General features: G+C 43.2%; 1 protein-coding gene across 1 annotated transcript; it reads right to left on the reverse strand.

The window, feature by feature from the left end:
• Positions 1-6,523: 6,523 nt before the first annotated feature.
• Positions 6,524-8,332, reverse strand: LOC104588079 (Nucleotide/sugar transporter family protein). The gene has a single exon (XM_010245898.3). It carries the CDS (start codon positions 8,191-8,193, stop codon positions 6,877-6,879), a length of 1,317 nt encoding a protein of 438 aa, XP_010244200.1. The 5' UTR covers positions 8,194-8,332; the 3' UTR covers positions 6,524-6,876.
• Positions 8,333-10,321: the final 1,989 nt, after the last annotated feature.

Raw genomic sequence — 10,321 nt, forward strand, 5'->3', positions numbered from 1 at the left:
CACCCACTTCGTGAAGTAGTCCACTGCCATGACCAAGAACTTTCTCTGCTTGGTTGTCGGCGGAAATGGACAAAGGATGTCGATTCCCGACTGTGTGAAGGGCCACGGGCTAGTCAGGTACTGTAGATCGGTGATTGGCTGATGGAAGATGTTGGCATGCCTCTAACATCTGTCGCATTTGTTGACGAGATTGACTGCATCTACCTTCATAGTAGGCCAATAGTAGCCTTGCCTTAATGCCTTTTCGGCGAGCGCCCTACCCCCCAAGTGTCCTCCACATAACCCCTCATGGATATCGCAAAGTACGAACTCAGCTTTTGAGAGTCATAGGCAATGTAGGTAGGGGAGCATGGAGGACCTCCTGTACAGTCGTCCGTTTATAAGGACATACCGAGCAGATAATCAACGAGCGAGTCAATCCAGTTCGGTACCGCTTGCAACATAGGAGCGACCTCTTCTGCCCCCCCCCCCCACCCCCCCCGAGAATGTTGGGCCAAGGCAAGTCCTCTATGTACACAACTCGCATGGTGTTGTCACTGGTACTTGCTAGTCATTACAAGGTGTTGGCCTCAACGTTCTCAGACCTCGGTATCTACCTAATGAAACAAGAGCTAAAGCCTGGTAGGATCTCTCTGACTTTGGCTAAGTAGGCCGCCATAGTTGAGTCACGAGCTTCGTACTCACCATTGACTTGGTTAACTACCAGTTGTGAGGCGTTGCATACGATGAGATTTATGTAGCCATTTCCTTTGCTAAGTTTAGCCCAACAATTAATGCTTCATACTTCGCCTTGTTGTTTGATGCCTCGAATCTGAACCGGAGAGCATACTCTAGCTTCACCTCGATTGTTCTGTAGAGTATCAATTCAGCACCACTTCCCTGCTGGTTGGACGAGACGTCTACGTGGAGGATACAGGGCTCCTCGTCCCAGGTCGAAACTGCTCTGAGTGGGACCGATGTTGCGCTCATTGATGCCTCTGACACGTTAGCGAGCTTAGTCGGTTCAGGGGCCGGTGTGCTGAACGTGCATTCTGCTACGAAGTCTACCAAGACTTGGGCTTTGATCACTGGTCGTGGCTCAAACCGGATGTACTCGCTCAACTCGATGGACCACTTCGTCAACCTCCCTGACACCTCGGGCTTAAGTAAGATGTGCCTCAGAGATCTATTAGTAAGGATGATGATGGTATGGGCTTGGAAGTATGGGCGCAATTTCCGAGCTGCTACTACTAGCACGTACGCCAGCTTCTCGATGTCAGGATATCTGGTTTCTGCGTCCTACAAAACTTTTCTTACATAGTAGACTGGTCATTGGACCCGGTCTACTTCTCTGATCAATACCGAGCTGACCACCTCATCACTTGCAGAGAGGTACAACTTCAATTCATCTCCTTCCTTAGGTCAGGTTAAAACCGGGGTAGTACTTGGGTACCTTTTCAGCTCATCAAACATGAGCTATCACTCTTTGGTCCATTCAAAATTTTCATTCTTTTTTATTGCCTTAAAAAAGGATAGGCACCGACCTGCCGATTTAGACATAAACCGATTTAGGGTAGCTACCCGGCCAGTTAGCCGTTGGCTTCGATGCCACGTCGGTTCACTTTTGAACCAAGGAACTTGCCCGACGTGACCCTGAAGACACACTTGTTTGGGTTTAACTTCAAATTGTACTTCCTTAAAATTTGAAAGATAGCATTTAAATCATCGATTAAAGATCTAGAAAATTGGGTCTTCACGACCATGTCATCAACATAACACTCCACTTTATTGCCAATCAAAGGCTCAAATATTTTGTTTACAAATCGTTGGAAAGTTGCTCCAGCGTTTTTCAAACCAAAGGGCATGACTTTATAATAGTACAACCCAAGTTTGGTTACAAAGGCAATTTTATCCTCGTCGGCTATGTCCATCCTAATCTAATTGTAGCTAGATTAGGTGTCCATGAAACTCAACGACTCATGCCCTAAGGTCGCATCTACCAAGTGGTCTATTCTGGGTAGGGGAAGCAATCCTTCGGGTAGGCTCTGCTCAAGTCGATGTAGTTGACACACATGCGCCCCTTGTCGTTGGCCTTATTCATCAGCACGGGGTTGGCAATCCAGCTCGGGTAATGGACCTCCCTGATGAAATCTACGACGAGTAGCTTCTTGACCTCCTCGTCGACTACCCTCCACCGCTCCATGGTGAGGTTGCGTTTTCTTTGTTTAATTGGCATGACTAAAGGGTCCACATTAAGTTTATGAGTTATCACACTAGGGTCGATTTCCGGATAGCTTCGGCCCGTCTTCTATGACAGCGGATAGGATTTTGTCCTTACAATCTTGCTTGTTGTTGTTGTGCACCTCACTACAATGGATCCACCGAGGATCATGTTGATCACCCCGCGGATCGGTCTTTCTTCTAGTAGCGAGCGAGGTGGCTGCTCATTCTGCCTAATAGTTTTCGGGGTATCTTTCTTCCAATCTCCCTGTTGGTCCCCCTACCCATTCTCCTCACGCAAAATGTAGTTTTTCAAATACCCGCAGTGGATGAGTTCCTCGATCTTGTCGCGGAGGTTTCTGCAATTCTTAGTGTTGTGACCATGGTCCCGATGAAAGTGACAGTAAACATTTGGGTTCCTGGTTGCTGGGCCCCCCGTAGCCTGGGTGGCTATCTAATGATGGAGGAATCCTTAATGGCCATTAAGATCTCTCCTTGCCTCGCATTAAGGGGGTGTAGTTGGTTCTCTCCACTGGCGGGGTCCTGGAACGCCGACCCGACCTGTAACTTCGGGAGGGGGACTTGCTCCTCGAGTGCGGTGATTTTCTTCTCCTCCTCGGGGACTTGCTCTTTTTTCTGTTTATTGTTGCTTGTTCCTTCTTCTTCTTCTTCTCTCTTTCTCTTTTCACCTTGCTAGTTTTCTGTCTTTTGGTTAATCTCCTCTTCTGTGCTGATGAACTGATCAGCCAGCCTAAGGAACTCGGTGATGTTCTTTGGCTTGTTTGCTACGACATGCCACTTGAATTCCTTGTAAGTAATTCCCTTCCGAGCTGCAGTAAGGTGTACTACTCGATCAAGGTCTGGTATCTGCAAACAGGTCTCGTTAAAGCACTTGATGTAGCTCCGAATTGATTCTCCTTCCCTCTACACCATGTTCAGAAGGCTCTCCTATGACTTCGAGCACTTCTTACTGGTGATGAAGTGAGCCGTAAACATGTCTGCGAACTGTGCCCAACTTTTGATAGAACCTGGCACAGGGTTCCTATACCAAGTCCAAACTATGCCCTTAAATGTGGTGAAAAAGGCCATGCACATACAAGCCTTGTCAACACCAGAAAGATGCAACTAGGACTGGAAAGCGTCTACATGATCATTGGGGTCGAAAAACCCATCGTACTTGTCAAGTGGTGGTACTTTGAAGTTTTCGGCATTAGCGCCGCTAGGAGCTTGGGTGACAAGGGGGATGGTCGGCTCAACAGAGCAGGCGCATTTCTCGTGGCCACCGAGCTTACCTCTTCTCTTTCTCTACTTCGCTCTATCGAGTGGCTAGGCTTCACTGGCAGGCTATTCCTAGCTAAGGAATGGCGAGTCTTGCGACGTCACCACTGCTGCTTCTTTGATGGCGCTGCATTTGTGCTGCCAGCCTTCAGTGTTGTCAGGTATCTCGATTTTGCTCCGAATGATGGGGTGAGGTGGATCGAGGGTCCTTCTCGCCACTTCCTCTTTGCCACGCGACCGGTGCTGGCTGTCGTGGGGTGCCAAGGGGTCTCCTCTCAAGCCTGCACCTCGGGCCCCAAACTAACAATCTACGTTCTCTTGCTCCATGGCGGGGTTCAATTACTCTACTCCATGGCGGGGTTCATCCCGAGGGTGGGACCGGTACCTGTAAAGTTCTCTCACCATGGGGAGGAGACTGGCGGACGCTCTGATGGGCCCGATGCTGGTTCTGGTTCTAAGTTTGTCCTTGATGTTGACTTGTTGGTCGGTTCGACTGCAACGGTGGGAACTGCTGCTGGTACTACTGGTAAAAGTAATATTGTTGGAACTGTTGGAATTGGCCAATCTACTACATCTAGATTTGCATCGTCTGGATGCTCTGAACAAGGTCATTAAACTAGGAATGCCCAACCTCAGGGGGAATCACAAAGGGCTCTGAGAATGCGGTACTCACTTGGGGGAGCGGGACATTCACCTACTGGGTGGTCTGCGGCACTGATAGTGATGGGACCCCCGAGACTATTAAGGGAATAGTGAATTGGCCAATTGTCACTAAGGGACCTTAGGGAATGGTCGTTTGGTGCTCTTGCCCCCTGATAACATTCATGTCGAGACTCTTTTCGGTATTGCTGGAAGATGCCATTGAGAGTGAAATTGAAGTTGGGATTAAGACTGGGATTAGGATGATCTTTCGATCGTTTCCCATAGACGGCACCAATTGATGGTGCGCGATCTAGATGCTCCTAGCTATAGGGCAGCTCAGATGCCTATCGCCAAGTAGATCACTCAAACTGCAAAGAAAGGGAGGTATTAGAGAACCCGAGGTGGCTAACTCGACGAGGTTGCTCCGATGCTTAAGTCAGTAATAGTATATGCAAACTGAGAGTTTGAGAAGTAGGAGAGCTAGAATGCACTTAACCATGCATACTTGGATCCTAGGGGGTTGATACCCTGATATAGTTGAGTTGCCATGGGTCTCACGAAACGACTCCGAGATCCTTGGTCCGCGTAGATGAGATCCGTTTCTACTTTAGAAGGAGAATAACGTACCAGTCAATGAAGTCTATCGTTACCGTCCGATCCGGGCGACAAGAGGATAAGGCCTATCGTTACGCGGCGTGATCCCGAGAGATTTGGAGTCTGCTGAGAAACTTAAGGATTTGATTACGTGTCATTTCGGTACTCGGGTGCCGAAGTGGCTTTGGTGATGAGGTGGCTCTATGCCAAGGTGCACAAACACCCGTGCTCCCAAACTGTTGATTACTAGCAAGTCATATCCATGTGTCGTGGCCAAATCACCCCTTACCAGTAAGAAACTTTTATGTTGGCAAGGGACCTCAAAAGCTTGTATCAATTTTACCTAAAGAAATCTATATTCATTCAGATGGAGGATTGCACTAAATAGCCTATGATTCTGAGACTATAGCCAAAATTCTACATTCTTGCAAGTGCACTAATAAAGTTTGCGAGGGTTATAAGCATGTACTAGAACTGTAAGTTTGTCACACCAAGTAAAATTAAATGTTGCCTGTACCGAAGTTTGAAAATTACAACTGAAATAAGTAGGTCAAGCACCTAAGATTATTAGTTTTAGACTGTATAGAAAATGTTCTGATCCTGATGAATTCAAATTGGTTGCCTCACAACAGGATAGGACATTCCCCACCTAATCTTTGCCATGGAGAAATATTCAAGTCCAGGGAGGATGCCTAGGGCTTACATAAAACATCTTATTGGCCTTATAAACAAACAGCCACATGGTGCAGTTTGTTGAAGCCAACCAGAAGCATTATGGAATCACATATTGAAAGGCAAATAGAGATGCACCTGACTGCATTTGAGCTCTGACAGTTTGTCAATACCTTGATCTACTTCAAGTACAGACGAGCTCCAAGAAGTTGAGATTCAAAATACATTTTCCTTTCAAACCGGGAAAAAGGATGGAGTTTAACAATCCAAAATTGTCATTGAATGATATTAGAAAGCAAAAACCGCTGATTCATCATGAAGCTCAGTTTCTTGCAATGTTAAACCAGACCTCCAAAGGTTTGCTTTGAGCAGGACCTCCAAAGCTCAATTTCCTGCTGGGCCATCCTATTAATCATTTCTATTTGGTTTGCAAGTTCAATTGAACATTTTAACCAAATTGGTAGAGGTCCTGTACCAGTGCAAATCCAATAAGACCAACCAGTTGGTAGCAATTCAAGAAAATTCTAATACACAAGGCCAACCAGTTTATGGTAAGAGTTGCTGTCTGACTAAAAGATAACATATATTTTGTTAATAGGTCTTTTTTTTGTTGCAATTTGAAAATAAATTTCACCACACTAAACTGCTATGAATAATCATTGGAGCCGGATGCAATAAGGACTAGCAATAGATCTTGTAGAGTAGACATGCTCTCTAGGAGCATTTCCTACACATTTGGATTGAAGTAATACATGAATGCATAAACATTCATAAACATGTGGTTGTTAAAAGATAATGCATAAACATGTGGTTCAGCTACAAAAGGCCATTATGCAATTCCCTGGCATTCACCAGCCATTACCAATTTGGGTATCTGGATACATTACCAGAGAACATATTAAAAATCAGATTTCTCATTACCAGTTTGGAGTTAAAGATTATGTATAAACATCTTACATATGCAGTGCAGCTACAAGAAGCCATCATGCAATGCCTTGGCAGTTGGCACTTGACTGTGATAAGTTCACCAGCCATGACCAAATTTGGTATCTAGATTACTTTGCACATCAAAAAAATGGTATTTGGATGCATTAATAAAGAACACCTCAACAGATCTTTTGCTGGACAGATTCCCATTGCTATATCCATTTCCTTTTATTGACAGAGTTAAGGCTATAATAAAGGAATTAGATCGTCAAGAACAAATCTTCAGGCATTGGTTCCTCAATGTTTGTAGAACTCCTAAGGCAATTCAATTGGCAACTAGGACAACTAATTAGAAATTCTATGAGACTGATGTATCATAGTGGAGTAGAGCCCTATAATCTAGAGAATGTAACATAATTGTTTAGCTAAGTTGCTAGTCAGACTTCAAAAGCAATCAGCTTCCATGCTGACAAGTAGTTTATGGAAGACTAATAAAAACATTATAAATTTGGGGGTTGGGGGAAGAAGAAATAGAGAAAGAAGAGAAAAGGAAAACAAACAAATTTAATTCTTCTTTTCAACTCCATCCTTCTTCACGTTTTTAGCTGTTGTTGCCTGCGAATACAAGAAGGTGCCAAAGATTGCAATAGCAGATCCCAGAGCATTCAAAGGTCTCACTGGGTTCCTGAAGACCAAAACTGTGGATACGATCACCACCACCCGCTTCATTGTATTTCCAACCGAGAATGTCAATGGGCTAATCTTGTCAAGAGCTTGATAAGAAGATTGGTTATACAGATGATAAAACACCCCAGATAAGAGCACCCATAAATAGAATGTCGACGGATTGCCAGCAGCTTGAATGGCTCTTTGATAACCTGCAACCCATTGCGATCCCTCAACGAATACAGCCACAGGAAACAGATATAGCAGAGAGATTATACTGATCCATCCATATAAATTTAGTCCATTTACTTCCTTGAAGCTCTGTAAGCTCTTCTTTGAATAAATATTTCTGAGAACGAAGCCCACATTACTGATCAGAGCCCCCCATAAACCTTGCAAATTGAAGGAAACCTCAGTTACTGCAGCCAAGGAGCAACCAAGAACAATCGGGAGGATGGAAAGCCAGACACTTAGGGGATAAGTGTCACCGAGGAAAGACGAGAAAATAACAGAGAAAACGGGTTCTGAAGATTTGATGACATGGGTGAAGGAGACCGCAACCTTGGAGAAGGAAACGCATGCAGAAATGTGGCCAATCGTGTGGAACAGAGCAGGCCCCAGGAGAGCAATAATAAATGACTTGGATATCCTCGGGCAAGGTTGGAGTTTCAGCGACCAGAGAAGGAACATCCATACAGATCCCACAAAGAGTTGAAATGAGGCCAGAAGCCATGGGAAGGGAAAGAGGTTTAAAACTTTCTTGTTGTAGATGTTGAACACAATGTTCTGAAAGTACCAGAACCCGAAAACCAGAGCAAGCTGAAGGGTTTGTTGCTTCGATTCTGTACCATCTCCGTCTGGAATTGCTTCCTGGGAAGCTCCGGAAGCTGCCCTTGGGATCTGTAGTGCTGGTTTTGAGAAAAATCCAAATGGGTACCCATTGGTTTTGCTGAGACCGGAGGTGTTGCTTCCGTCCTCGAGGACCTGGGCAGTTGGTTTAGAATAAAACCCAAATGGGTGGCTATGGACCTCACTGAGATTGAAGGTTTTGGCCCGAGGTCCTGAGATTTTGGAGCAGAGTTTGTTGAATAAACCAGATGAGTGGTCTTGTATTCCTCGATTTGCAATGAAAGAGTAAGAATGGCCTTGGAATCTTTGGTTTAATCTCGAATAAGTGAAGGGGGAAAGCGAGGATACCTGGTTCAAAGTATGCATTTTTGATATTTTTCCCTGCTTCTCTGAGAGAGAGAAAGAGAGAGAGAGAGAAAGATTACAATGCTACCTACCAGCCCCCACAGAATCACAGTTCACAGATGATGAGGAGAGTGGGTAGTAAGAGGAAAACAGCAGCAAAGCCCTAACCTATGGCAACCGGTGGGTCCCACTATTTGAACGTTGAAATATCAGAAACCGTTCGAATCTTAAGGGGAGTAGCGGAATAAACCTAGGGCAGGGCGTACAGGCCTACAGCCTACTGTGTAGATGGGCAGCGCTAAAAACTCACACGTGAAGCTCTTTTATTCTGCAACTATTGGGTGTAACAAGAGTTCAAAGAAATGACATTACAGAAGATCACGGATTGGAATCTTTTCTCGACAGACAATCCTGACCATGAATTTCTTCGCCTATCCCCAAGATCAAAGATTCCAAACAAGTGATTCTGTGATTCTTGTCTCTTTCTCAACTGGCAAGGCCTCATCTCATCGAGTCACGTCGAAAATTTCAAAACGACCAGTCAATCATCAGACATCAGGTTAGTTCCATGTCGGATGCACTCATGCACATAGGTACACCAACACGGCAACACCTCTTGGGCCCCTTCGGCATATATTTTCGGGCCCAGCCCAGGTTGGCAAGGTTTGCAATCAACTTTCAACCTTGGCCAATGGGTAAGTTGGATCAGCTTAACTTTATGGCCCATTTGTAAATGGGCCGAGCTGGGGCTAGGTGTGAACGGATCAAATTTATATCGAACTAAGCAATATTTGAGTCTGAATTCAATTGCAAAATTCGATATTCAAGTCCAATTCAATATTTGACAAAACTAGAAAATTAACATTCAAAGTTAAATTCAATTAAATATTTGAATATTAAATTGACCAATTAATTATTTTATGTAATTAATATATAATATAAATATTTTATTTATATAAAGTATATGAATATATAAATTATTTATATAATTTAAATATTATATACAGATAAATTACCTAGAATTATCCAAAGTTGATACAATTATGTCAAATCACAAATTTGAAATCAAATTCCATTAAAATAGCATTGACCAATCACCCCCCAATGAATTTTGATGAATATGTTACCTGATTGATTTCCACTATTATGATATTGATTGATTGGTTATAAGTTTTTTCACATCAAATCTTTCCTCTATCATAGTTGAACCAAAATCATAAGCACGCCCTTCAACACTAATCCCACAATTATATAGTTCTTAAACCCAAATCAACCATATTGTCGTAGATAGTCAATAAAACGATCAATCTCGTTAAACCATGATATAAAGATGGTAACACGACATTGCACTTCAGGCTCCATTTGAAAAGAGTAGAAATACAAATATGTAGAGCGCAAAACCTTGTGTTTTGTATGTATTTACACTGTATATATTTGTATATGTATTCCTTCCAAAATGAGCCTCAGTTTGGGAAGGGTGCAAATACGAATATGTACAATGTAAATGCAAAGTTTAGAAAATACTATATACAAGGTTTTGCACTGAAATCAGCTTTAGTGATTTATACTTTTATAATTACATTCATGCTAAATTGGTTCCTTTTTAAAGATGATCTTTTTCTACATTCAGAAATTTTGGACTTGGGCCTAGGTTGTGTTCAAGCCCAGACCCGCATTCAATCTAGTGAAGAGTGGAAATTTGGAGAGGTAGTGCTTTCAATTATAAAAGAATGAAGATAGGATCCTAAAGACAACAAAAACCAATAAATCTTGAGATGGGATAGACGAGAGATTGTTGCCACCTAAAAAGAGAGGAAGTTTTAGGAAATGCTAAGGCTTATTAATAGAAGAACTAACAGAAGTTCAACCACCAGTTTTAATAACTAGATCCTCACTGTTAAATAGTGAGGGTGACATATAGAAGAAGCATCGATTGTGTAAGAAGCTTCAGAAAACACATAAAAACAATGGTTGAAATCGTGTCAGTGGCAGCAAATTAAACAAGAAGCCCAAAACCCTTGTTGATCTCATGCATGAGGAAAGATCGAGTAAGGAGTTTGGAAAGCAAACTGAATCCAAGAGATACATGGTTTGTAAGGGTTTGGAAATCTCAAAACCTATACAAGGTTTATAAAAGTTTCCCTACTTT

Source organism: Nelumbo nucifera, chromosome 1 (genome assembly GCF_055504915.1).
Source record: "Nelumbo nucifera cultivar China Antique chromosome 1, China Antique-T2T, whole genome shotgun sequence".
Taxonomy (NCBI): Eukaryota; Viridiplantae; Streptophyta; class Magnoliopsida; order Proteales; family Nelumbonaceae; genus Nelumbo; species Nelumbo nucifera.